This window comes from Phyllostomus hastatus, unplaced genomic scaffold, assembly GCF_019186645.2.
Source record: "Phyllostomus hastatus isolate PE091 unplaced genomic scaffold, TTU_PhHast_1.1 phas_contig_159, whole genome shotgun sequence".
Lineage (NCBI taxonomy): Eukaryota > Metazoa > Chordata > Mammalia > Chiroptera > Phyllostomidae > Phyllostomus > Phyllostomus hastatus.
The window spans coordinates 8,287,265-8,314,987 of NW_025333640.1; the positions used below are offsets into that span (position 1 = coordinate 8,287,265).

A 27,723-nucleotide genomic window follows, 5' to 3' on the forward strand; every position below is an offset into this window, starting at 1 on the left:
CCCCAAAATCTCTGAACCCTAAAATGTTTACCTGTAATTTTGGCATTATACTTCATCTAATGTCAAAGTTGATCTGAACTGACATAAAGAAACTACCTAAATACAGAAAGTATTATTTTTTAAATAAATGTACAGTATTACACATTCTGTACACAAAGCATACTCAAAAAATACTTAATGGGTTATTTGTTACTGTGACTCTCTGTCCTATATTCAAAAGTATTATAGTCTTTTCTTTTTTCAAGTTGAGTTTGAAGAGAAACACTATGAGGCGTGTGCCTTCAATTCTCTGGAAAAAGGGAAACATTACTGTGTTTCATTGAATCTAAGGCACCATTCCTTGGAAGGCGAGCGTTTATTTTATATACCACTAAAAGAGAGAAAAATGCTGCTCATTACAATATGAACCATCGTCAATTGTAAAACATATTCCGGTTTCAGAGAGACTGAAATATGAAAAACGTGGGTCTCAGAATCGATGAAACACGGTGCAGACATCCAAAGGCAGTCAGGAGCCCACCGCCGCCCACACGGCCCCGCCCGCGGGAGCAGGAACTCAAGGCCCTCTCGGGTCTGGGGGAGGGGCTGGTGTGAGGTGGAGTGTGGTGGTCTGGGTCAGCCAGGGCTCCAAAGTGGGCTCTATATCGGTTAGTTGTTTGATTGTGAGCCAGCTACTTAATGCCTCGAACCACAGTGCTGCGAGAGTAGTAATATCGATTCACAGTCATTTTTGAGAGTTGAAAGGATGATACGAAAGAGGGCTTGTGGCATTCCCGGGGAAGGATGAACCCCACCTAAATGGCAGCCCCTGGAAGGAGGGTGGTGGGGATCGAGGCCATAAATCTAGGGTCTTCCCACATCTGTCATCCCGTGATTTTACCCAAGAAAAATCTTGACCGTGTTTCTCTCACCTCTAAAGAAGATTCCCCGGTATTACTGGAAAAGCTGCATTTGGCCTTGGGTCCCTGGGCTGTCTATGCACCCTGAATTTATAACGTCTGATCTGAGTCTCTGAGTTGGAGAGAACCCCAGACACGTCCTAACAGGAGTCAAGAGAGAAAATGTGACTTTCCCTAGTGACGCAGTCAGTGGCAAATGACAACTAAAACCTAGACCACTAGACACACTGGTCAGACTCTTTCTAGATGCCAAGGCTCCTGTCCCCAGGGGGATGCAGTTGACTCCAGCAGTTTCTGGCAGTTTCCTCAGGCCAGCCAATCTCTGTGTCCTAAGCCAGTCATTTCTCCTCTCCAGGCCACTTCTTCCTGCTCTGGGGAAAAAAACGATGGATGCAGACTTAACCCACCCACCCCTTCTGACTTCCTGTGTGACTTTGACCTTCACTGTCCTCCACTTCCACCCCAACATTCTAATTGGCCACTCAGAAGAAGTTTGGGGGAGCTCTTCCGTACAGAGACTCTGAAGACCTACTCACATTGCCAATCTGCTGTGTGCTCTCTGACAGGATGGGAGTGGTGAGCAGCAAAAAGCAGGTCAAGGAGAAGGGTAAGGGCCAGTGGAGCCCTGTGAAGGACAGCACCCAGAGCAGAGAGGCCCCTCCATTGCCACCCCTGGTGAGTGATTGCTGTTCCCATCGGGAGAGGGAGGAGGGAGAGTATGGAGCATGAGGGGCTCCCTGGGCGATGCTGCCGGTCTCTAGCCAGCCCCAGCACCATTATCTTGATAACTCAGAGCTTCCACAAATAGGCTTCCTCCAGTGTCACCCCAGCTCACATTGGTGTGGCAGTATCATAGACTGTTTAACAGCCCATGAATGCTAAAGTGTGAATCTGTTAGCTGTAGCTTCAAAGCAGGTTTCTTAACTCCCCTTAGTCTCGGTTTTCCCACCTGTAAAATGGGTAGAATGAGAGTGCTTTTTCTGATAGGGAGGTAACCATATGCCATATAGACACAAGCATGCAAGACTATAATGTATTGCTTTTTGCACAGGACTGGGCATGGCAAGCTCCCAATGAGTCTTAGGCAGTTTTCAGCGGGCAAGGGCAGCCTTGAAGAGAAAGAGAAATCAATGATATCGGATGGAGGAAAGGGTGTGCTGGAGAAGATTCTAGGGCATTTAGCAACATCTGCAGCCCCCAACCCTATCTAGAGGCTTCTGGATCATTGTCCCCTTCCGGGTGTGCCAGCATTCCAGAGAGCTTACCCCCCTGGGGCAGGTGAGGCATCCTAGGACAGGAGGGTGCTTATGCTCACCTCCCCCGCCAGCCCTTGTGTGTTCATGGGGCCTATCTCACAGTTCTGGTTTGTTTACAAAGCAGTTAGCACCCTTTGATGTTACTAGTTCCTAATGACGCATTTTTAGATGATTTCTCATGTGTCCCTTGCCTGGCTACCTACCGCCTTTTGGTTCGGGGCAATTGGAAGCCATGCCTGGACTCCTCTGTCGTGCCCTCTCTTCCCCCACAGCCCACCCAGCTCGTCATTACTTCATCCCAACTGGGACCTCAGAGGGTGGTGGTTGCTACTCCCATTTCTTAGATAAACCAGGCATCTTATCTGCGTCCCCACTGAGTGCAGGGTTTGGCACAGAGCAATACAATATTTGTTGAATAAATGAATCGTCAAAGGACCGTGGGTTCATTATTGAGTCATCCGATTGAGTGGATGGGACTTAGGCTGAGTAATTTCTTCAAAGTTATGCGCTAATCAGTAGAGCCTGGAATGTTTTTAACTTTGAAAAATCACAAAATACATATTATTTGTGGAGGAAAAATGGTAAATATTCATTATCCTCCAAGCAAATGATACCAGAGTTAGTGTTGCCAAGCTCCTGCCCACAGACATTTTTTCTGTGTTATTTATGTATTTCTGTTTCAGTGGAACCATACTATACATACCATTTTGTGACATGCTACTCCAAAATTGTTTAATAAATGTGGAATACAAAAAGAGATTTCTTATAACATGTATGTCAGGTTGGAAGGAGGAGAATGACATGAACCCTTAATGCGGCTCCTCCCACCTGCAGCGGTAGAAAGCGCCCCATCCCGGAAGGTCTCTGCGGTCCCCTGAGTCTGCCCCCTCGGCTGAGGGCCCATTACTCGGAGTGTGCTTATCATTCCTTAGCTTTGTTTGTTTGTTTTTTTTTGTATCATTCTCTAGGCATATATTCCTAAACACAGGGTAGTTTGATTTTGCATATTGTGAGCTTGAAATCAAATGAAGCCAAAGGCAGTTATTCTTCTGACACTTGGGTTTTAGATCTACTTGGGTTTTTCATTGTGAGCTTCAGCTGTATGGACGCATGGAGTGATAGCTCATTAACTGCCACAGCTGTGTAGGACTTCATTGCCCGGATTTCTCTCTTCTTTGGTCATTGGTCATGGGAGTGATTTCTGTGCTTGACTAATTTTTATGTAATTAGTATGGACTACTTTGTATTTCTGCTGGGAGCAGTCTTGTGCATGTTTCCTGCTATACCCATGCAAAAGTTTCTCCACAGGGTATATACCTAGGAATGTATTTGTTGAGTTTTAGGGAAATACGGTGTTTAAATAATTTTCCTTGAGAACAAATACCCTTTTGCAACTTCATCACTTAATGACAGAGCCAGGATTTTCAGCCAGGTGATCAGGCACTTCCCCCACCTCCAGGCCCCATTCCACAGCTGCCTCTTGCAGAGTTGGGGCATCCCTACCTACATGCCCCTCCTCTACACGTGTATATGGTCTGGACAGAGATGGCAGGTGTTCCGGGGGCTGTTCGAGACGGCACTGGTACCTGGGGAATAGAAGTGACCTGTGCAAACTCCTGTGCCGACTCACAGCAGACGCGCCCACCAGCCAGCAGGCCCTGCCCGGGCTGCAGGGCACTGAACTGACGCAGAAGGCCATGTGTTTTTGCTCCAGGTCGTGTTTAATCACCTAGCTCCTGTACCTCCCGACACACACCCAGATCAAGGTAAGAAGGGGCTGCTCTGGAAGCTGAGGCTCCGCAGGCCAGCTCTCCAGGCCCAGACTTGGAGGCCTGGGGAGGCTGAGGGAGGAGCAGGGCGGCCTGGGGCCAGCGCTGTCCCAGCTTTGCCTGCCCTTGGGGGCCTCTCCTACCTGGGTGGGTATTTCCTCGGAGACTTTACAAACTATAAATGAGCATGAAAAGACAAGAGTTACAGTGAATACAAACAGCATCATTAAGCCCAAGCTTTCAACAATCTAGCTCCCAGCCTCAAAGGGTGAGGACCCGTGGTTCTGCGTCCTCCCTCCCAGGCCTTGGTCTTGTTCCTCATGGCCCTTGCTCACTTTTCAAAGCCCTCTGCTGGCCTTCTTACCACCCATGCCACCTTCCCTCGCCCCCGGGCTCCACTCGCACTTTGGTGGGCAGGACTGTGGAGGCGTGCAGGAGAGAACACCCCGCATCCTCACAGCTCCCTTCCACACGCCACCGGGAAGGCCGGCCTCCATGAGCCCGGGCCTCTGTCACTCATTCGCTCACATGGGAGGCACTGACTCCTCACCTGGTGTCACTTATCCTGTTGGGGGTTCTAATGAATTAGCACAGGGGCCATTCTTCACTTCCTGACAAGGGGTCATATCTCCAGGAAGGAAGCCCAGGGGAAGGAAATAAACAAACTACTTTTGGCACAAGAATTTGAATCTCGACATCAGAGTGGCCTCTGTCATCTGTTCCAACCCCCTCTTCCCACTGAGGGAAGGTGACTAGTCCAAGGTCACACCAAGCATTCATGACAAAGCTGAGTCATCCACTCCCAGGGAGCTAGGTGGTCTCCGGGTGACCTCTCCCAGACGGGTCTCGGCTCCCTAGAGCACTGCAGAAAGCCCTTATGCCGGCAGTGGTCACTTGAATGGTGCCATGCCAAGCTCTAGAGCCCTCTCTCCACCTCCATTCTAGGGACCACTAGCAAGCAGGGGCACTGCCAGCCAGAAGCACCATGACGGGGCCCTGGACATGGCCAAGGGTCTAAGTTACACTTGCCGTGTTCCAAGACCACTGCTCCCTTTGAGATAGAGCCTGGAAGGGACAGGGGAGGAAGGGGGAGAGAGGAGAAGCTCATATGCCTCCAGGAGGTAAGGAATCAGCCAACTCTGGTTTCCAAACTTGGGTCTGCTGATCTCCTAGACCTCTGGCTATTGACTCCCTCACACAGTAGCCCCATCTAGGCCTTCGGGTTTCTATGTGGGGTCTAGAAGGGAAGATCCGATGGGTTCAGAGGGGCAGTATGTCCTTGTTCCCAGGGTCAAGGTCAGTCCACCAGATAGAAATTTCTTCTTCTGCATGAGTGAGTGAGAAGGCTCACTCTGGCTTCCCCTCGTCTTTGCCTTTTCCTGACCCTCTTAGTAGCCCGAAGACGGGTTATAGCACAGGCTTAGCTCGGCCCCTACCATCATCCCAGTGGGCCCAAGTGGTGGCCATCTCTTCCTTGTTCCCTCTAGAAGACCATTTTGTGGTGGCTCTGTATGACTACATGGCAGTAAATGACCGTGACCTGCAGATGCTGAAAGGGGAGAAGCTGCAGATCCTCAAAGAGTAAGTTCCAGAATGCCACCTCATGGTCAGGTTCTCTGTGGCTCCATGTCACAGCGGGCAGGACACCCACCCATCCGTGCAGCTACCTCCCTCCACCCCACCGTGCTCTCTCTGACTGCCTCTGCAATATTTGCTCCATTGCCCAGACCCAAGCTGGGTTTCCCAGCATCTTCTGTATTGACCCAATCATCTTCCTTCCACCTGCCTTTCCAAAGCCTTCCCCACCCAAAGTGGCAAGGTGGTTTCTTACGCTGCTGTTAAAATCCTGCTCTTCTGTTTGACTTTGGGTGGTGGGCACACAGTGCAACATCCAGATCTCATATCACAGGAATGTGTAATTGAAACCTGTGTGATCTTATGAACCAATGTCACCCCAATACATTTAATTTTAAAAATCCTACTCTTCCTTCAAAGCCCACCAATAATGTCACCTCCTCCATGCAGCCCTCCTGACACCCATGCTGCTTGCTGGCCACTCCATCACAGCTTTGTGCTGGAGTTAGTTGTGTCCATATTTGTCTCCCTTGACAGATGAGATCTTGATGGGATTCAACTTATAAAATGCACTGAAGTTTATTTCCACTGTTCCTTCTCAGAAACTCCTCCAGAGTCTGCTCTCAAAGACCTGGATTGTCCTGTAGAGTCCTGAGGGCCCGCTTTGTTCTTGAAATTCTACAATGACCTTGAACTAAAAGCATGAAAATCCTGACCTTTTGACCATCCATGGACTTCCCCATTTCTCCTTTCCTTAGTAGCCCTTCTGTTTTGGCTTTCCTGTCCAGTCCTGATTTGCTCACTACATTCTAAAGGTGTCCATTAATCAAGAGGAAGGCTACTTACTCACTATTGGCCAGGGGCCCCAGTGGGTTGGTCAGGCTGTCTGGACAAAGCATCCCCTGGGGGCTGTGCCATTCCTTTCTCCCCTGGACTGGGAGCGCCAGTGAGTTAGAAATAGCCCTGATAGCCCTCGTGTCACTGAGTGACTTGCTTTAGCTTTCATCTGCCGCGCAGCCTGCCTCTGCGAACCCTCTGCCTGGCAGAGGTGAGACCGCGGCATGCAGGGCTGTGAGCTGCCCCAGAGAGAGGCCGTCTGAGCCAGCACCTCACTTTCGTTTCTCCCTTCTGCCCTTCTTAGATCTGGAGACTGGTGGTTGGCCAAGTCTCTCATCACGGGAAGAGAAGGCTACGTGCCCAGCAACTTTGTGGCCCGAGTAGAGACCCTGGAAATAGAAAAGTAGGTGACAGAGGGAAGGGCTGTCAAAGCAGAGGCATGCTTGCTGCTTCTGCTCTGTGGGCTGCCATGCAGGGTGGCCAGACAGTGGCCAAAGATGTGAACCCAGCATGGAGGGGGCAGGAAAGGGGCAGGGAGCTGGAGCTCCTGGGGAAGGCTTGTCTGCTGTCCTGGACAACATTGCAATTGCTGTGTGATACAAGGGAGTCGCTCCTCTGTGAGCACCCCGCTCTTCCCATCTGCCAAATGGGAACCATTTCTTGCCTGGCTTCCCTGGACAGAAACGTCCCCGATGTCCCATGGCCACATAAGCTAACAAAGAGGCACTGTGATCAGCTCTGACTCCTCCAGTGCTCCCAGTGGGCAGGACTCAGGGGCTTGGGCATGGGGGGTGGGACTCCCAGGATGGTGGCCTCATTCAGAACTGGCTTATAGAGGAGCAGCCTTCTCATAACCCACTTCCAAACAGCACCAGGAAGGTCTGCTGCCGGTCTCAGCCACCAATTCACTCACACACAAGGCATTGAGCAGACAGACTCTGGAGCCCAGCTCTGTCTGAGCCTGGAGAAGCTGCAAAATGAGTGAGATGTGGCTCCTCCCTGAAGGAACTCGGAGTCTGTCAAACTCAGGAGCAAAGTACAGGAACTGGGTTTGTGGCCTCAGCCGGTGTCCCTCATGTAGTGATGGTAGTAGCCCTTGGTCCTTGTTCAGTACTCTGGCACTGTGTCCTTCCCTGGAACAGCAAACAGGACCAAGGGACACTTCCACACTGACCAGTCCAGGCTCAGGGGCACATGGTGAGAATGGAGCTCTGAGAATCTCCTTCAGAATCCTGACCCCAAGGAGGGCGTGCTCTGAGAGTAGGTGGTTGGGTGCCTTTTCCCACAGTGAAATTAACAAAGGCACCCAAATAATGTTTCTGTTTCATTTCGAGAAAACAGTAAGTCCAGAAAGGGGAAGAAAAGGGAGCACAGGCACTGAGAGGCATTTCATGGATCAAAGGTTAACTCGGTTCAAGGTTAACTTGGGGCAGGAACACGTATTATATTTCTTGGGGGCAGAGGGACAGCTTAGGAGGGAGGTTTGGATGAGAATATTCCGATGAGCATGGCCACTCTCTGAGGCTTGCCTGCCTTTGTGCTTCTCCAGGTGGTTCTTTAGATCAATCAGCCGGAAAGATGCTGAGAGGAAGCTTCTGGCTCCAATCAATAATGTGGGCTCCTTTCTTATTAGAGAGAGTGAGACCAGCAAAGGTATGTGTGGGTGGCCGCCAGTGCAGTGGGAGGGGAATGCCAGCACCTATGTTGTAGAATATTTTTTTTAATTTTTATTTTAAAGATTTTATTTATTTATTTTTTGAGAGAGGGGAAGGGAGGGAGAAAGACAGGGAGAGAAACATCAATGTGTGGTTGCCTCTCATGGCCCCCACACTGGGGACCTGGCCCACAACCCAGGCATGTGCCCCAACTGGGAATAGAACCAGCGACCCTTTGGTTTGCAGACCGGCACTCAATCCACTGAACCACACCAGCTGGGGCTGTAGAATATTTTAAATAAACGCATACAGAAACAGAGAGAGTAGTATAATGGAACCCCTTGTACCCAAGACCCAGCTTCAACAATGTTCGACTCAGCCCATCTCGTTTCATGTATATCCCCACCTACACTTATTATTTTGAAGCAAATCCCAAATATCATGTCATTTCACCCTGGAAATGATGTTTTTATCATTGCCTATGGCTAAGGTGTCCTCTGGAGGGAAAGGAACTCCCAACCTCAACGTGGAGGAGGAAGGGGTTCTCTAAGGGTGGGGTCCATCCTCCTGTCCTTGCCCACCATGGGAAGCGAGGCCAAGATGGGCCCTGGCCAGAGGGAGCTGGGGCTGCGGGGCGGCCAGGCACCATCACCCCCGACACCTACCCCCGACACACGTCTACACACATGCTCCTCAGAACTCCAAAGCAAGACCCTCTGTCTGCATCTGGAGGCCACATCTGGTGGCTGCAAGATGGGGGGGGGGAACCCAGGAGCAGGGGGAATGCGTTCCAGCCCCTGTGGCCTCCAGGCTGTCTCTCAGATTCTCAAACCTCACTGTGTTGACACCCATGTGAGGGCCCCCCAGTTTCCCAGTCCAAAAGCAGGTGGTCTCTCTCATGCTAAGAAATCTCAGTCCCTGGGTCCCCAGAGACTGTGCGTGCCCAGCACAGTCAGGAGGCAGGGCAGGGGGTCCAGATTTTGTGAACCTGAAGCTGATAGGACTTGGAGGTCCCCTTTGAGAAAAATACCAAAATGTAAAGAAAGATATAGAGACAGGCCCTTGGATGAGCCTGGGCAAGTGAGGGGCTCTAGATTATGAGCTCGGGCAGAGGCTCTGCTGGAAGGGAGCGGGCCTCCTTGGCTGACCACTGAGGAAATGAGGAGAAAAACCCTTTTCCTCACTCCAGTGGTGTGAGGACGAATGAACTCACCAGAGCCACTCTTCAGGTCCTTAAATACTGGGGCAAAGTTGCACCGACCTGGTGGGAGGTAGGGGTGACCGTTTGCGGCATGCGGCTGGGGCCGGGGTGGCAGGCATGGTGTGGGCTGTGGCCCTGGCATGGTGCCCAGATGAGGTGCATGGAGTCTCGGCATCCTTTTTTAAGTAGGTGATGAGAAAGGACGTTAAGGGAGTTGGGAGGGGAGAAGGGGTTTGAGATAGAGTGGTGGTCTGAGCAGAAAGGACAGATGTCTATATAGACAAACAGCACATCCGAAAATCAAGTGTCCACACCCAGAAAACAAAGTGTCTTAACCTGACACCTGGTGGGGGAGGGTGGTACTGCTCTCTGTAGGCGTACCCTCTGGCAGGACGCTGGGGTCCCCAAGCCTGCCAATTAACAAGCAGAGGGGTGACCTGGGGCAAATGATATCTGCTTTTTGGGCTTCAGCTATCTGGTCTCCCAAGTAAGAGTGGGGGCGTGGAACCCAGAGAGCTGGACAGAGGCGTTTTATGAAAACATGGAGTTTATGGGCAGATGTTTCTCCACTGGGAACTCACGCCTCCTTAAATTGTGCTAAAGTCCCGGAGTCTGCTAGCCCTTGTCTTCCGGGAAACACCAACAGAGACGGCAAAGCACACAGATGTGCAAATGAACGGGAACAGAGCTCCCGGGGAACAGCTAGCTCGCTCTCCTCCCTGGACAGTGGTGCTTGCGGTTGGGCTTTGGTGTTGCATGTGGTAGTAGACAGCGTTTTTAAGCCAGAATGAGTGAATGAATCAATCACTCAACCTTTTAGTCCCTCCAACAGCTCTACATTTCTCAATATTCCATGGCAAAAGGTCCCTGGTGACCAGGTGCCCAGGGGAGGGACGTCAAGATTCCTAAGACTGTCCTGCCTGTTCCAGAGGCCCGAGGTTCCCTGGCGGAGTTTTGGGAGACTCTGGGAGGAACATCAAGAACAGGGTCAGATGGAGTGGACAGGGAACCTTCCAGGGGGCTTGGGGTTGAGATGAAGGAAAAGACAGCTCATGGCTATGGTCAAAATGGGGAGCAGCATCCAGGGAGCTTTTCCCACGGCATTGGAATGAAGCCCCAGCCCCAGCCTGCTTTTCCCTCTGTGTGCCTTACCTCTCATGCAGGCGTCTTTATTAACCCTCCAGGTGCCTTCTCCCTGTCTGTGAAGGACTCGACCACCCAGGGAGAGGTGATCAAACACTATAAGATCCGTTCCCTGGATGAAGGAGGCTATTACATCTCTCCCCGAATCACCTTCCCCACGCTCCAGGCCCTGGTGCAGCACTACTCCAGTAAGAGGGGCCTCTGATGGGGTGGGGGCTTGTGCCGGAGCAGCCCTTGTATCTCTCTATCGCTAAGATTTCAAGATTGAGAATCATGGGTGCTACCTTGGAGTTGACAACTGTCACCATAGTGATTCAGTCTGTGTACCTAATCTCTTCTACTGGATCAGCATTCAAGCACCTGGAGAGTAACAAGTACTTTCAGGCATAGAGAGAGCAGGTTAATGCTTTATGCTATGCTTTATGCGAAGCAAGTGAAAAGAGCTGAGTGTGTGTGTGTGCCCATGTACATACATGCACTTGGGGGTCGGGGGCTAGCAAGAAGGCGGGGGTACAGCTGGGAAAGGGGCCAGTCTGGCTGCTCTGGTAACCTCCAGCCCCATCTCCTCTTTCCTAATGCAGAGAAAGGGGATGGTTTGTGCCAAAAGCTAACCCAACCCTGTGTGAGCCTGGCTCCTCAGAACCCCTGGGCCCAGGATGAATGGGAAATCCCCCGCCAGTCTCTCAAGCTGGTCAGGAGACTCGGGTCTGGGCAGTTTGGCGAAGTCTGGATGGGTGAGTATGTGCTGTGCCAGGAGCCTCTCTCTCCCATCCCTGCACCCTGAAACACAGGAGGCTCAGGATTTGCACAACGCATCCTGCTTCCCCCAGAAAGGCTTGTGAGGGAGAAGGGACAGAGGCTATGATACTCATTTCACAGAGGAGGTGATGGAGGCATAGAACACTGTTTCTCAACTTCCTGAGGGAGGCTGAGACAGGCTGGCAACTGGCAAGATAAGCTGGCACATCCATCACCAGCAGGAGCTGTACATTCCAGGCCTGGGCCTCTTCCTGGGCGGGTAGCTCCAGCTGCAGTCCCCCACCCCCAGCATAGGGATGGCTCCTGGAAGCTTATGTAGATAATGGTTAAGAGATCAGCTCCTGCAGCCTCTGCTGAATGGCTTCTTTGTTCTCTCCCCCACTCCATCCCCTGTCCTGCCTCAGGTTATTACAAAAACAACATGAAGGTGGCCATCAAGACCTTGAAGGAGGGGACCATGTCTCCGGAGGCCTTCCTGGGCGAGGCCAACCTGATGAAAACTCTCCAGCATGAAAGGCTGGTTCGTCTCTATGCCGTAGTCACCAAGGAGCCCATCTACATCGTGACCGAGTACATGGCCAGAGGTGGTGCCCCGTGGGGGCTTGTGTCCCTCAGACAGAGGCGGGGAGGGGCAGGGGAAAAGGGACAGGCTTAGGGGCCGAGAAGGCAGAGGCCCATCTGCTGCCATGAGTTTGCCTGGCCAGGAGACCTGTGCAGGGGATCGCTGGTCCATGGGCTGGATGGAGTAGCCAACGTCCTGTGTGTCTAGGGTGTCCCACACGCATGGGGTGGGAGGGGAGGAAGGTGAGAAGCAAGACAGGTCAGTGGTTCTGTAGAGCTGTGTCCTCAGTTCGGGAACACTTGGAGTGTGTCGTCTATGCCCGGCACTGTTTGACGCCTGCTGGGGAGTCAGGTGTCAAACAGTGCCAGGAGCATGACAAATTGAAGGGGAATAGGATGGGCTTCCAGAGATGGTTCAAGTCCCAGCTCTACTGCTTACCAGCCATGGGACCTTTTACAACCCTATGAACATTTTAGCACACCATGAAAAGAGAGGTTAGGTGAGCTGGCCTCTGAGGTCCACAGTATAGCCAAGCCCTCATGGGACAGTGGATCTGGGGTCCAGCCTCGGCCTTTGACCTCCTTCTCCCTGCTCCCGTGATGCTGAGCACACGCTACTTCCTGCAGGACTCTAAGGTTCCCTTAGAAGCTGTGCTATAAGCCATGCTAATACAGTGCCTTAAATGTCACCATGAAGGGGGCTCCACACTGGGCCTGGGGACCCAATGGATTCCCTGCTCAGCTCTTAGCCACACCTCAAGTGTGTGTCCCTCCCAGCTTTTAGATGCCACAGAGGACCCTCATTTGTCCCCTGCACCAAATCCAGGGGATGGGTCTCTCCATTCTGGTGCTCAGAGGCACAGTCTCTACCAACAACGGGTGAAGAAGGCAAGAATGCTATGCCAGGAATGAGCACTAAACTTAGAGTCAGAGAGCAGATTCTGCTCCGGGCACCCTGGCTTGTGACCCTGAACCTGGCTGAAACCTAACTTCTCGTGAGGGGCTGGGAGCATATCAGCTGCCTCCTGGGGTGCTGTGGGGATCAAGGCCGGAATTTTGTAAAGCAGAAGGCACCCTGCCTCTGTGGGTGGACTTCTTCTCTGTGGACAAGGGATGGAGCAGAGCACCACCTACTTCTGGCCCCAGGTGGGGAGCAGCCCACAGCAGGAGGCTGGCATCGCCAGGGAGGGGGCGAGGCTACGGCGGGGGCATTTGAAGGAGTGCAGCTGCAACATTTCCTTCCTTAGGATGCTTGCTGGATTTCTTGAAGACGGATGAAGGTAGCCGATTGTCCCTTTCAAGACTGATCGACATGTCGGCCCAGGTTTGTGAGCTACCAAGCACAGTGGGGCCTGAGTACCAATGGCCAAGGCCCCTAGGTTTCTGCTCCCGGCCCTGTGGCTTAACAGAATCAACTATCCAGAGGTTGTATCTATCTGATTTAGGCTGTGCTGTGAAAGACAGGACACCCAAGGTAATAACGGCTTAATGTGTAAACATCCAAAGGTGGAGAGTCTGGATTGGTAGATAGGTCTGCCCCTCAAAGTCACAGGGCCCCAGGTTTTTTTCACCTGTTGGGTGTCTTAGCACATCATGTGAGTGTCCAGGGGGCTGTTCACACTACACCATCTTGTCCTCTTCTCGGCCAGCAGGAAGAAGTAAAAAGGGTTGAAAGCCTACCCTCCTCCCTAGAGACATGTCCTTGAGGCCACCCACTGCACTTGCTCTTACATCTTCCTAACCACAGAGTCACCAGGCCAACACCTAGCTGCAAGGGAGCTTGGGAAATGTAGTCCTTATTTAGGTAGCCATGATGAGATGAGGTGGGTTCTATCATAAGGAAGAGAGGAGGAACGGATGGTGGGTTGGAAAACCCAGAGAGTTTGCATGAATTCCATTTAACGTGGTCAGCAAGGGTTTTGTGGTGACCTCATTTCTTCCTCAGATGGTGCTCACAAATGCCTTCTGTAAGAGGTGGGAAAATGGAGAGGGGGGTCTGTCCTCCCCAGAGATTTTAGCTGAGGGCTCTAGCTGTCAGGAAACCCATCTGGTGGCCTCGAGTGTGTGTCTGTTAAAACTGGAACTCTCAGCAGAAAATTTGTGGTCAACCTGTGAGACGTAAACCCACGCACTCATACGGCTTCGGAAAGGAAACCTCCCCTCACCCCACAGCGCCCCTCCCCACCTCACTGGCCTTATCTGCTATTAGCATCAGTGCAGGAACTGAGGTCGCCACACCCCTTTTCCACAGACAGCTTTGAGGAGGCTGGTGGGGTGGTCTCGGAAAGTTAGCACTGGTAACTGGTTTCAAACCACGTAAGAGTGATAAACCTGTCAACTCCGTTCTTTCTTTTCCTCCTTTCACTCTCCCTGTCTTGCATTCAATCCGAGGGTAAATCTTGGGTCACCCAGGGGTAAAGGATGTGGAAAGCCACCTCAATTTATACGTAGGTCTGGTCAAGATGCTGAGGGTTAAGAAACCAAAAATCAGAACCTCCTAGGGGGTCAGTTTCTAAACCATGTTCTGGCCATGTTAGCACCTCACCACATGTGCACATATGCACTCACACACACACACACACACACACTCACACTAAACGTCCTTCTGGGTGCTCTTTTTCCTGCTCAACAGGATAAAATGCAAAGCTCCCCTCCAACCACAACCTGGGGTGCCCTACTTTGCAGGCATGAGGCAGCTTCCTAGTGTCCTGTGAGCTGTTGCCTCTCTTCCCAGGATGCCGTTGACTCTCTTCCACCTGGAAGAATCCTAATCGATGTTCATGACCCAAGTCAAGTTCTCCTGGACAGAAAGGTGCTAGAGAGCACTCGGCTCACGTGTTCTCGTTAGCATCACGCGAGGCAGATTTTTCTCCTTGAAAGTAGATCTGGGTTCTACTCAACCTTTTTTTTTTATTTCTAGTAGTGCTCAATGCATATTTTCAAATGGCATTAGTACTGCTAAATGCTGTCCAGAATAAAATATTTGGTACTTAGCTTTGTAGTCCCCACAGTACCATACCAGTAAATGTGTGTTGATGGAATGATTTAGCAAAAGAATTAATGAATGGATGAATGAATGAATGAATCCATGAATAAGCCAATACAAATGGAAACAGACGAGAGGTAGGATCAATCCCAGTGCCAGCTTCTTGCCGCCACAGGTCTGAGTCGACAAACTGGCTTTCTAGTCTGTGCCTCAGGTTCTTGTCTGTCAATGGGAGCACAGAGAACAGAGCCTGAGTGAGCTTCCTTGGCGAAAGGGCACACAAGCAGGACAAACACTATTCCGGGCCCAGTGCTGGTGACAAGAAACAGACACAGAGTCTCCTCTACTTTTCCTGCCTCCGTTTCATCGGGATCTGCCCCTGCCCCCTGAGGGCCCACCACGGAGCAGTGCAGGATTATGTCCGTCCGCCACCATGTGCCTCATTTAACACTCCCCTCAACTCCATGCCCTGGAGACCCCTTTCCTCATGCTCCAACCAGTCCAGTGACATTCCAGGGAGCTTAAACAACATGGCAGGGGCCAATGATTCCAAACCCGCACCCCGCTCCAAAACAGTGCTTCCAACTGGCCAAGGAGGTGAAGCCTTTTCCTTCCCCTCACCTTCCTGTCTCCTGCCCCTTCCTTTTCTTCTCCACCCCTGTCAAGAGATCTCCCCTTTCTCCTGCCTTCCTTCTGTTGTCATTCTCCTCTGCAGACACTTGGTAGGAGAGGAGAGATGGGTGAGGGGTACAGGTAGCCCCTAGTTCTGATGTCCCTGCCTTTCCGGGCTTTGAGGGACAGGGGTGTATAGCTTATTGAGCTGGGGAGTAGTTGAAGCTATCTTTCTGCTCCATTCAAGAATACGCTCCTTCTGTAGTAGCAAACCTCCCCTGCCATGTACCTACCCCCCCCCACACACACACACACAAGCATTCCTTCTCCTCCCAGACTGTGAGGGGATGAAGGCTGTAGCCAGGGTGGTGGTGAGGGTGGGCTGGGTCCTTCCTCTCCCCCGTAGGGCTATGTAGGGAGATGCTGGATGAGCTTAGTCCTTGCATGGAGGTCCCCACACTGCCCTTCCCTGTGTGACATGTTCCCTCAGATTGCTGAAGGCATGGCATATATCGAGAAAATGAATTCAATCCACCGAGACCTCAGGGCGGCCAACATCCTGGTATCTGAGACCTTGGGCTGCAAAATTGGTGACTTTGGCTTGGCCCGGATCATCGACAACGAATACACTGCCCAAGAGGGTGAGCAGACTCCCAACCCAGGGAGACCTTGTGCCCTACCTTCCCCAACCTCCAAACCCCTTGCCCTTGTCCTTGTCACCACACGGCAGAGCCCTGTGCGAAGAGGTCAGAGAGCTGCGGTGTTTCCACAATTCTAGCCTTCCCCCAGGCAGACTGGCATTTCCCTAACTGAGATCCGCAGGGCGCTAGTGCCCCTGAGGGATGCTGGTGAGGAAGTGGGTGTGGAGGTACTGCAGACTCCACCCACGCCCCCTGCGTGATTTCCCACACACTCCAGCGTGTCGAAGGGCCTGAGAAGTCCTGCAGCGCAGAAACTGTGCATCTGCTTCACCTGGGGTCCCCCACACTGCTTCGAGCCCCACATACTTTTCCAGTGGCCTATGAACTTCCCAGGAACTAGGGTTTCGAAGGACACACTTTAGGAAACACGGCTCTGAAGCGTGAGCAGCAGAATTTGGACCTGAATTAGGTTTCCACAGAGCCCTCGGGCTTACTCTGTCGGTGTAACTGAAGTAAAGATCCTCTTTGAGAGAGGAATTGAAGCAGTCACATACATTTATCAAGCAAACTAGTGAACCATCTCAGCTGAGCGTATTAATCAGTGGACGCATAGAGGGATCGATATGGCTAGTTCCCTGGGGGAACCGCAGACCGGCTTGGAGGCCGGGACAGCTGGGCGAGGAGGGAGAGAATCAGGTGCGAGTGGCGCCGTTGGCTCTGAGTGCTGACTGGACCGCAGCCACCTGCAGGGCCTCCCGGGGCAGCGGGATTTGAATCCCCTCCTCGCTGTGACCCTCAGAAGCACCCAAGCCGTGTGTCATCATTTCCGTTTGGCAGGAAAGGATTAACTGAGGCAGGCACACGTTCGAGTGACTTGCCCACGCCATGAGTTCCTGTTCTGAACAAGGCCAGGTCCCGTGCAAAGGGCCGCCTCTGTCCGAATGGATGGAAGCACATGATGGTTTCCCAGTGACGCCCACACACAGGCTGACAGGGGTGACACTTGTGTCCATGTCATTCTCTCATGATGTGGCCCCCAGTGTCTGCACACGCCGGGCCATGTGTCCTAGTGGCTGTCAGTGACTTCCTGGATGAGTCTGTCACACAGGGCAGGCCAAGCCCTGAAAAGGGTGTGGGGTGAGGGGAACAGGAAGAGGGGGCTGGGGTGGGCATGGGGGACAGTCCGTCATGGCCTCATGAAGCCGACCATGGCTTTTCCCGCAGGGGCCAAGTTCCCCATCAAGTGGACTGCCCCAGAGGCCATCCATTTTGGGGTGTTCACCATCAAAGCGGACGTGTGGTCATTTGGCATCCTCCTGATGGAAATCGTCACTTACGGGCGGGTACCCTACCCAGGTAGGCAGTTTCACCGGCAGCAGCTCGCGGGTATCCTGCTGTCCTGGGATGGCCGTGATGGCCGACATCCCACCTCGGTTCCCCTGGGGCTGCCCGGATGTGTGTCCCAGTGCAGTCTCGACGGTGGGGACGGAAACCCCGGCACACCAGCCTAAGGGCAGGGCTCTGCCCCTTCCTCCACATGGCTCTGGTCAACAGGGCTGCACCCCCTTCCTCCAGTGGGGGTCAGTCAGCCCCCAGACCTGGAATGAAGTGAAGAGTCTGAATTCGTTTACTCCCCATTGGTTTGTCCTCAGTTCAGACCAGGTTGTCCCTCCCTCTGCCTTACACCTTGGGTGTACTCCCCAAAGCGCCCCCCCTACTGTAACCCCCCAGCCCCCGGCCCCACTCAGAAGGTCAGCCAGTGGTGCGTTTTCCTGGAGCACCTGCCCAGTGAGGGATGGGCTCTTGCTGTGTGCCAGGCGCTCCCAGGTAAGGCAGGTGGGTCTCATCGTGAGGGAGCTGCTGGCACCAAGGAGGAAATCTACAGCCTCGCGTCCAGAGGTTCTCCGGGCAGTGAAAAGTAATTCAAGGGATGTGTAAAGGTGGCACCAGGCAGGCAGCCAGGCCACCTGTGAGGAAGGAGACGGTGGACTGTGCCTCGCCCGCCCCCTGCAGCCCTTCAGCGGTGCTCTGCGTTCCCTCTGCCTTCAGGAATGAGCAACCCCGAGGTCATCCGCAACCTGGAGCGGGGCTACCGCATGCCGCGCCCGGACTCCTGCCCCCCGGAGCTGTACCACGGCGTCATCGCCGAGTGCTGGCGGAGCCGGCCCGAAGAGCGGCCCACCTTCGAGTTCCTGCAGTCGGTGCTCGAGGACTTCAACACGGCCACCGAGCAGCAGTACGAGCTGCAGCCCTAGCCGGGCTCTCCGGGACGCGTCAGCACTGCGGGGCTCGGGGGCCCAGCGTCGCAGCTCCGGGATGGCGTGCGCCTGGGGCCCGACCCGCAGAACTGACACCTCGCGGCTCTAACTCCAGCCCTGCACAGGCTGGAGAGGCTAGGAGGGACTGGTACACCCTTTATTTAGAAGAGGAAACTGGAGGCAGCCTGGAGGGTGGTCGAGAGCGCGGCCTCCGGGCGGGATCCAATCGCAGTCCCACCCTTCTCTGGCTGTGTGTCCTTGGGCAAGTTACTTGGCCTCTCGGGCCCTCCGCTTCCTCCTTTGTACAACGGGAAGAAGAGTGATAGTACCTACCTCGTATTCTCCTCGTGAGGATTACATTAGGTAACCCAGGTAAGGCGTTCAGAGCCGTGTCTGGCACACGCCTGGCACACAAGCTCTTAAGTGTTTGTCATGTAAGGCTCCCCTGTGCTGGCACAGGTGACCGGGAGTGACCTGCTCCCACCTGCACGCACCACCTCCCACCTGAGGCTCCCTTTCACCCTCCCCAGAAGCAGAACTGGGTCCTCCCAGAAGTCGGCTCCGAAAACTGTCCACCCACTTCGGCTCTGGGAGGGGATCCCTGACGTAGACTGAGCTCCAGGACCTTGGGACTTTTCTGTAATAAAGTCACGAGCTCTGACCTTTTCCGTGTCATTACTGGTGACAAGCCTGATCACTGTACCCATGACGTGCATGGACGCGTGAGTGGCCCCACTAGGGACTCGAGAATGACTGTGGGTTTCCGGTGGAGACCAAGTCCCCAGACCCAGAACAGCGGCGACAGACTGTCCCTGCCTTTGATCAGGGCCGGCAGGTGGCGCTCTCACCTCAGAAATCCTTGGCCTCCGGGTCTGAGTCCCGGGGTCCTCCTTTCAGCACAGCGCCAGGACCGACGAGGGGAGCCGCGCTTGCTGGAGACGCCGCCACAGGTGCAACGAACAAGCGCCAGGGGCCCGGAGTCCCGGACACACCAGGTGCATGAGCAGATGACGATGGGGTACTAACACCAAGGAACATTCGAGGCTCTGCACTGCTCACGGAGGCTCCCCATTTGTCGTGGGGTTTTTTGTTTGTTTGTTTTGCTATACGAATAGATTTTTTTTGAGCAGTTGTAGAAGAATAAGCAGAAAATACAGAGAAACCCATTTACCCCTTGCCCCTGCCTCCCCATTACTAACATCTTGCAAAAGTATGGTACATTCGTTACAAATGATTATCCAGATCATTGTTAGCTAAATTCATAGCTTCCATGAGGACTTGCTCTGTGTGTTGTGTGTACTCTCCCGTGGGTTTGGACAAGGTGTAATGACATGTCGTCACCATCACGCCATCACACAGAATAGTCTCAGTGCCCTCCGGGTCCCTTGGCCTCAACCTATTCACCCCCTCTGAGCCTCTGGCCACCAACTTGCCATGTAGTGACTGATCCTGTGACAACCCAAGGAGGTATGTCTATTGCCATCCCACGAACAGAGAAAGAAACTGAGGCACAAAGAGCTTACCTGGTGTTCCTAAGGTCACACCACTCATTAGTAGCAGGATGGGGATGTGGGACTGTGGCAGCCAAGTAGGTGGGGGTGCTGGGCTGGGAGAACCTCACTAGAGAGGTCACCTCTGCGTGTGAACAGGGATGACTGAGCAAAGAACAACACGTGCCTGTAGGGTGCTTGCTAATTTTAGACTACTTTCCCCTAGTCACAGCCTCCCTGAGAAAGAGGGAGGGAGGGAGGGAGGGAGGGAGGGAGGGAGGCAGCAATGTTATTACGATGCCTCTACTCTTTTCCTTAAATGAGGAAACTGGGAGAGACTCCACACCCCCAGTGTTGCCCAGACGCTGTTGGCTGGCCAGTGCTGGACCATGGATTTGAACCTGTTCTTTGCACACCCCCACCCCCTGCCACCCCAGCCACTGCTGTAAGTGCTGTGTAGAGAGCGCAGCATTCTCACAGTTGGGAGGTCTGCAAAGGTGGGTGGTGAAGGCTCCCTGAGCAGTTCCCAAGTGGATCCCAAGGCAGGGGGGCGGCTGGGGGTGTGATCCCACGGGGCCTTGGACAGATCTCCCCCGGGATGTCCAGGATGCTGGAGGTGGAGCGCCCTGGAGGGCTCTGGTGAACTGCCTTGGACCTCCCCCTAGAAGTGAGGGCTTTTGGGAGAGGTGGCTGTTAAGTCTCTCAGAAGAAATAACTTCACTCAGCCTCCCCCCAACCCCCAGGGGCTTAGCACCCACATTCCATCTCCCTAGAATCTCTAGGAATTGGAGCTGCCTGGCCCAGAACCCCGGGGCCAGGGGGTGTGGCTGGTGTGAGCTAAGCTGGAATGCAGGATATCACAGAGCCAGCTGAACCTGCAGCGGGTGGGTGCACCGGACAGACACAAATCTGAGTAGGGGTGCTCATGGGTGAGAAGGGCCCCGAGAGGACCGATGGGTGCCTTCAGGGATGGGACTTGGAAAGGACGGATCTGTAGGATGTGGAATGAGTCCCTCCTCCCGGCTTCTTCGCAGCCCAGACCTCAGGCCTGAGCACCACCTCCCTGCCTCCCGCAGCCTCTCTGAAGTGGGCCCTGGCTGTCCAGGGGCTGGAAAGCCTGGGGCTGGCTTGCCACCTCTCTGGACCCCACCACCTTCCCGTGAAGGTGCAGGGAGTCACCCGGTGCTTGGCCGCCCTCACTGTTCATGAAACTCACGTCAGCTGTTTTAAAACACAGGTGACTAGACCTCTCAGTCTGGGACGCTGATCCCGCAGGTCTAAGGCAGGGTCTGGAAGCTTCATCATTGCTAAGCACCCTACGTGATTCCAGGTGAAGCACCCTTGGTTCTCAATCCCGGATGCACATACGAATCACTGTGGGGTGGAAGTGGAGGGGGGTGGGGGGGGATAGTGAGTTGGGGGGGCACATTAAAAACACCAGAACCAGGATTCCAGGTGGGGCCTGGCCGTCAGCACATTGTAAATGTCCTCAGCTGGCTCTTGTTCATCCAGGACCAGGGACCACTGGGCTAGTTGTGTGGGGTTTGGGAGCACCCTTCCCAGCGGGGCTGGCTGCAAGCAACCAGGAGCCAGTCTGACTCCTGGGGCTGCAAGACCAGCTCATGCCTGTGGCTCTTTCCACTTCTGGCGTACAAGTGACAACCTGCGGAAACTGGAAAGGGAATCTGGCATGTTCCCAATGACAAGTTGTCGGACAAGGTGGACACATCTCCTCCACCTCCAGCTCCCGGAGGTGGTTTCCCAGGGAAGGTGAGGCTGGAGCTGGGAGGGCCAGTGAGACTTTTCCCCACTAGGAGGCGCCCTTGCCTTAGCAGTGGTCAACCCAGACAGTGCCCTGGGGGTTTTTGTTAGGTGTGTCAGTGACTTTATAAAGGACAAGAAGCCTTCCAATTCCCATCCAGAGGATAAAGTGTGAGAGGGTGTGGAGAGTTAGAGAGAGACAGCAAGACAAAGAGAGACAGGGACAGAAAGACAGAGACAAAGAGATAAGGACAGAAAGAGGCAGAGAGAGAGAAAAAAAAAAACAGAAAGAAAGAGACAGAACATGAATGGGGGGGAAAAGCAGCAACATTTCCTGCTCTGACAACATGTCTGAGGAGAGGGAGGGGAGGCTAGTCTCGGCTGCGGAGGCCGTGTTCTCCCCACCGTACTCTGCCCGTGTGAGGACATCGGAAAGGGGCCCAGGCCTGCGACGTCTGGAGCGTGTGATTGCTGCCCACTCACCCAGACCTCCTCTCAGGCGTGGGCCCCAACCCTGGACTCCAGACGCCTTCTTGCCTGCAATGGAGATTGTGCTTTCTCCCCAAGCCAGCACACACAACCTTGCACTTATTGAAAAATGATTAACAGCAAGATCTTTGGAATCAGAGAGACCCGAAGCACTTTCCCAGGATCTATGACTATGGGCACTTTGCTTGACTTCTCTGGGGCTCAGTTTCTTCATCTGTAAAATGGGCATTCTAGTAATACACATATTATGGGCTAAGTTTGAGATGTAGGTGAGATAGTACATGTGAGACATTTACACAGTGCCTGTCTTGTGGGAAACACTCAGAAATGTTAGCTCTTATTGTTTTATCATAGCCCCTTAAGGAAAGGCCTGCCAAGATCTTACTCCACAACCTCCATCACCCTACCCTGGTTTCCCCTGTCCTCTGTGATTTGTTGTCTGCCACTCTGATTTTTCCTTGTTTACGTCCACACTCCTCCCACCCTCGGGGTAGAGCTGGGAAACAGGTGCTCAGGGTGCGAAGTCCAGGCCCCGGGTTTGCCCAGCACTTCTCAGCTGTGTGATCTTGGGGAAGTGACTCAAGTCCTCGGAGCCTTCGTTTTCTTGGCTGTAAACAGGGAGAACAAGGATTCCCTTGCAAGGCGTTTTAAGGATTTAAAGAAGACTTTGAAAATGGAGGGGTCTGTGAGGTTGCCGTGAAAGGTACCACAGACTGGGTGGCTTCAGTCACAGACACGGATTTCCTCACGGTTCTGGAAGCTGGAAGTTCGAGGTCGAGGTGTCAGGAGGGTCTCCTTCCAAGGCCTCCCCGTGTCCTCACCTGGCCTCCCCTGTGTGTGCCTGGGTCCTAATCTCCTCTTCTCATAAAGACACTGGTCAGAGGGGTTAGGGCCTGTCTGATGACCCCATTTAATTTAATCACCCCTAGACTGTCTCTCCAAACAGTCATGTCCTGAGGTTCTGGAAGTTTGGACCTCAGCACAGGAATTTGGGGGACACAACTCAGCCTATAACAAATGGTAATAAGTAAATGTGATCATTGTTTCTTCTTTCGTGTTTTCTATTTTTGTAACTATTTTCATATGATTTTTTAATTTGCATTTCATTTTTTCATCTCTTCCACTATGCCTTCCTAGTGTTAGGCACATAATAGGCATCAATGTATTATGATGACTGACTGGCTGCAAAAACAACAATATTGGGTGTGAATGAAAGTCCCATCTGCAAATCAGGAAGGTCTGAAGCTAAGCTGGAATACCAGGGGACCAGCGCTAAGCAAACTTACACATAAAAATCCAGATTTAATCCCTGGCTGGTGTAGCTCAGTGGACTGAGCGCAGGCTGCAAACCAAAGTGTCGCGGGTTTGATTCCCAGTCAGGGCACATGCCTGGGTTGCAGGCCACGGCCCCCAGCAACCGCACATTGATGTTTCTCTCTCTTTCTCCCTCCCTTCCCTCTCTAAAAATAAATAAATAAAATCTTTTAAAAAATCCATATTTACCTGAAAGATAAAGTAGTCCGTAATGATATTTTTTATTAAAGTTTCCACCACATATTCCTTTAGGTACTTTAACAGTAGTTCTCAAATTTCCCCAGGCTTTGCATTGTCATTTTTTAAAACTGTGGTACAATACACACTGCATAAAATGTACCATCTTAGACATTTTTGAAGTGCGTCGTCCAGTCATGTCAGGGGCAGCACACGGCCGTGCAGCTGCCGCGGTCCATCTCCAGGGCTCTCCCAAACTGAGACTTGGTCCCCATTAAGCAACCCACCCCCCTGCTCCTCCCAGTCCCTGGCAACCCCCACTCTCCTTTCTGTCTCTATGAATTCGACTCCTCTATTTGCCTGTATGAGCAGAATCACACAGGATTTGTCCTTTCGTGACCGGCGTCTTTGACTCAGCCTCACAGCTTCCATTTTTAACCCTGTTGTGGCACATGTCAGAATTTCCTTCCTGTTTAAGGCTGAGTAATATTCCAGTGAATGTATTGCATTTTGTTTCTCCTTTCATCTGTCGGGGTCACTGGGGTTGTTTCTACCTTTGGTTACTGAGAATGGTGTTGCTGTGAGCATGGGCATGCACATATCTCTTTGAGACCCACGGCTGGACCATACAGTGCTTCTATTTTTAATTTTTTGAGGGGCCTCCATGCTGTTTTCCACAGCAGCTGCACCATTTTACGTTCCCCTCAGCAGTGCCCGAGGGTGCGAATTTCTTCACACTCCCACCAGCACTTGGTGTCTTCTGTCTTTGTTTCTGCTCTATAGCAGCTGTCCTGATGAATGTGAGGGGACATCATTTCAACAGCAATAACCCATTTCTTTGGCTTTGGTCTCCACTGACTCCACCTCTTTGAAGTGTCCTAAGGTGATTCCCCTTATGTGCCCATGATGAGCCTTTTCAGGTTGATGCCTCTGAAGTTCTGCTGTTTCTCTCTGGGCACCGGGGGCAAGACTTCCTGGGCCTGCCTGAGAGGTCCCAGCTGATTGGTGGGGTGGGGGCAGGACTCTGCTATGGGGAAAGCACCTTTCAGCGCCCCTCCCCTGGGCAAGTCTGCTCCAGGATGCCTCAGGATCTCCTGGGACTTGCCCAAGGCTCTCACCAGATGTTCCCAGATGGGTCTGTGTCCTGGTGAGCATGGCTCACACCTCTGCCTCAAAATGGTCTCCAAGATTTGCTTGACACCATGGGAAAGAACTATGCTTGGTTCTGGGGACTTGGCTGCGGAGGTGACAAGGAGAGATGGGAAGGCAGTAGCTACCATGACACATGGGCAGATCGGAGGAAGCTACAGACATCCGGGCCTCTGACATAAGCTTGTCCGCTCATTCCAGGTCCAGGCTGAGCTCATCAAGTTTTCTGTACTAAAGAAAGTGCCAGCCTTGATACTGTGTCCAGAATCTAAGAAATCTGAATAGGACCTTCATGGGCAGTCAACATTTGTTGAGTATAAAGTGCCAATGACCACCCAGAGAGGTAGGTCCCATGATTCTTATTTTACAGATAAGGAAACTGGGGCACAGAGAGGTTAAGTAACTGGCCCAAGGCCACACAGCTGGTAAAAGGTGACATGAGGACTCACCACTCTTAACCATTCTTCCAGGGAGAATCTGGCCTGGATGCTTCAAACTGAGCTCCTTTGTGGTCTCTGGGGGGACCTCAGGAGAAGGACGCTCCCAGCGGGATGGAGGCTGGAGGGGAGAAAGCCCCACACACCCCTTTCAAACACAGCAGCCTTTTCTGCCTCTTTTTCACATGTTCAGCTGCCTTGTGAGGATTACTTGAACAGAGTGTGGCTGTAAAATTCTCTTGAAACTCGGTCACTAGTCGAATGTCCTCCCCCACCCCTTCCATCTCACAGATGGGAAAACGGGGCCTAGATCAGGACCCGCAACCACACGGGGTCCACACCCCAGGGTCCTGCCCCTCCCCACCCCCAGGCACTTGGCCAGGTTCCCGATCCACCCTGATTCCCCTTCTTTTCTGGTGGGCAAGTGTTCACTTCACCGGATTTTTCTAAAAATAGAAATCCTTGTATCTGAGAACTCTCCAAGTCAGATTAATCAGTTCTCTGGAAACCCCCATTCCTTAGCCACACCAGAATTGCTATTTATTGAATGGATCAGAGTAGAGGGATGTTAACACAGCTACTCGTCAGAGTGGGCTGCTCCAGGGCACAGCCCTCCACAGTTCACACGGGGGTGTCCCTTGCTTTATATTGTCTCATTGCTCCTCACAGCAGCCTCTCTGATGTGCGGGAGCCTTCATTCCTCTTCCTTCTGGACAGGGTGTCTCTCCCCGTCACCTCCCTAGAGAGTGGAGGGGCCAGAACGCAAACCCTGGGCCCCTGGCTCTGTGCCCAGCACTCGAGGGACCCAGCAAGTGGCCCTGAAGTTAAATGTGCTTTGGAGAAGGGAGGGACAGGGCAGACACACCCCACATGGGGCCCAGTGTGTGGCCCCCATGGGGCCACCCTGTTCATGAGGTTAAGCAAACCGTGCAGAGAGGGTAGCAGGAGGTTTTGTCCTGCCTGGTGGCAAGGAAGCAAGGAAGAGAAACATGTGGTTCTGGCGCGGCCCCCGGACCTAGCAGATTCTCATCCTTGAGACAGGAACTATGGTCCCTGGAGAGGCGAGGTGGCCAGACTCCCCGTGTGTGGGGTCAGGAACTCTGCTGATGATTCATAGAGTAAGAACTCTGCCTGACATCAGCTGAAGACCTAAAAATAGCCATCAGGAGATAGTGGGGGAAAGTTAAAGTTTGCCCGGGTGGAATGGTGGGCACACATGGAAAATGTCTAACTGCCACCTGTGGGGACTTTGTGCCCTTTCAGGTGCTTGCCTGACCCTGAAGGGACACAGACACGAGTAAGACAAGCTCCCACTCCCAAAGAGCTCTTTGCTATGCCCACACCCATGGGGGCCTGAATGTCACCTTTCCCAAGCTCATAGGTGAAGGTGCAATGCCGCCCACCTTGTTAAGCGTTTTATGACCACGGCCTCACGCAGCCCACATGGCACCCCAGGAGTGGGTTCTGTTACTGGTCCCCATTTGCAGGTGAGAAAACGGAGGCTATCAGAGGTGAGGTCCTCTGCCTGGCTCACACAGCTGGGACGCGCGCCCAGGTCGGCCTTTGTGCAGAGCCTGCTCCAGCCAGAGTTCCCGGGAGAGGGATGAGCTACGGCTTCGAGAAAGGAGGAGGCAGAGCAGGGGCTGGCTCTGCCCGGGCCTCTCTGGCCTCTTTCCCTCGCCGGGTGTGGGTTGTGCTGTGGAAGAACAGGCTTTGGAGGGATCAGGCAGTGTTCGCTTGGCCTCTTGGCTCTGCCTAGTGCTTGCTGGCCATGGAATGAATCCCTGGCAAATCGCTGAACCTCTCTGAGCCTCAGTTTCATCATCTTCACAAAGGACACAAGCACACCTGTCTCAAAGGGAAGCTGGGGATGCACTGAGATAATGTATATAAAGCTTCGGGTGCAGGGTCACGGGTGCAGTAGGATGTCAACACACACGTGCTCCCTCCCACGCTGGAGGCCCAGGCCAGACGGCCTCTGCCCCGGGGTTGCCTCGGAGTCAGTGTGGGAACCCGGCCTGCCCACCCGTCCCATTGGCCTCCATTTCCAATCAGCAGCTTGGCCCCTGAGCCGCCAGGTCCCTGCGGCAACAGAGGCTGCCAGGGGCTGATGGGAGCCAGCCCCAGAGGGCCTGGAGGCAGATTGCCGAGGACTGATGAGGTGAAGAGGGACGGCTGCCCGTGAGCTGACAGCGTTGCCTGGGAGGGAGAGGAGGCAGGGGGGCGAGAGAGGTGCCTAATCTCATCCTGTGTCTTCTGGAAGGGCGAGGGTGCCATCTGGGGGCGTCTCTTTTACAGCCTTTCCTTCTGTGCCAAGGTCATTCTGAGCTCTTGGTTAAAATTAGTCCCCTGCTCACTGCTCTGGACTGAATGGCCTTTTCCCATGAACCACCAGGACCTGGCCTTGCGCAGGCAGGGGTGAGGCTGTGTGCCCTCTGCTCTCCAAAGAGCAAACAGAACACGTGTCCTGTTCTGGAGGCCGGACGGGGGATGAGGTGTGCGCATGTGGGTCCGCATGGGCGGACATACCTGCACACAAAACTAACCAAACCAGGGCACCAGGGAGGAGACTGAGTCACCAAATTTTGCAAGCTCTTCCCTGTTGGCATATTCCTTGATTCTGTTATTTCTTTCCTCCTTCTAACGCTCCCGGCTGATGTCTGAGGATACCATCTTACTCTTTTTAGCCCCTAGCCTGAAACAGTAGGCCCGCTCCCCCCCAGGCACCATTCCTGAGATTAAGAAAAATGTGCA

General features: G+C 53.1%; 1 protein-coding gene and 1 long non-coding RNA gene across 6 annotated transcripts in view; one reads left to right on the forward strand and one right to left on the reverse strand.

Moving 5' to 3' along the window:
* The window catches only part of BLK (BLK proto-oncogene, Src family tyrosine kinase), a 55,071-nt gene extending 36,066 nt beyond the window's left edge, over positions 1 to 19,005 (forward strand). For 2 of the 5 annotated variants that reach the window (XM_045831102.1, XM_045831100.1), the window contains exons 2-13: positions 1,466 to 1,574; positions 3,870 to 3,921; positions 5,412 to 5,505; positions 6,641 to 6,739; positions 7,886 to 7,989; positions 10,377 to 10,523; positions 10,917 to 11,069; positions 11,499 to 11,678; positions 12,903 to 12,979; positions 15,744 to 15,894; positions 17,119 to 17,250; positions 17,944 to 19,005. In XM_045831102.1, coding sequence (XP_045687058.1) covers positions 1,467 to 1,574; positions 3,870 to 3,921; positions 5,412 to 5,505; positions 6,641 to 6,739; positions 7,886 to 7,989; positions 10,377 to 10,523; positions 10,917 to 11,069; positions 11,499 to 11,678; positions 12,903 to 12,979; positions 15,744 to 15,894; positions 17,119 to 17,250; positions 17,944 to 18,149 — 1,503 coding nt within the window. In that variant the 5' untranslated portion in view covers position 1,466 and the 3' untranslated portion in view covers positions 18,150 to 19,005. Of the gene's footprint in view, positions 1 to 1,465; positions 1,575 to 3,787; positions 3,922 to 5,411; positions 5,506 to 6,640; positions 6,740 to 7,885; positions 7,990 to 10,376; positions 10,524 to 10,916; positions 11,070 to 11,498; positions 11,679 to 12,902; positions 12,980 to 15,743; positions 15,895 to 17,118; positions 17,251 to 17,943 lie in introns of all 5 variants that reach the window. The other 3 variants (XM_045831104.1, XM_045831101.1, XM_045831103.1) reach the window with 3 other exon arrangements.
* LOC123813780 lies at positions 17,262 to 19,778 on the reverse strand. Its single transcript, XR_006784813.1, has 3 exons — positions 19,676 to 19,778; positions 19,001 to 19,255; positions 17,262 to 17,492 (listed from the first exon to the last, which is right to left on the reverse strand). It is a non-coding gene; the product is annotated as an uncharacterized LOC123813780 (long non-coding RNA).
* Positions 19,779 to 27,723: the final 7,945 nt, after the last annotated feature.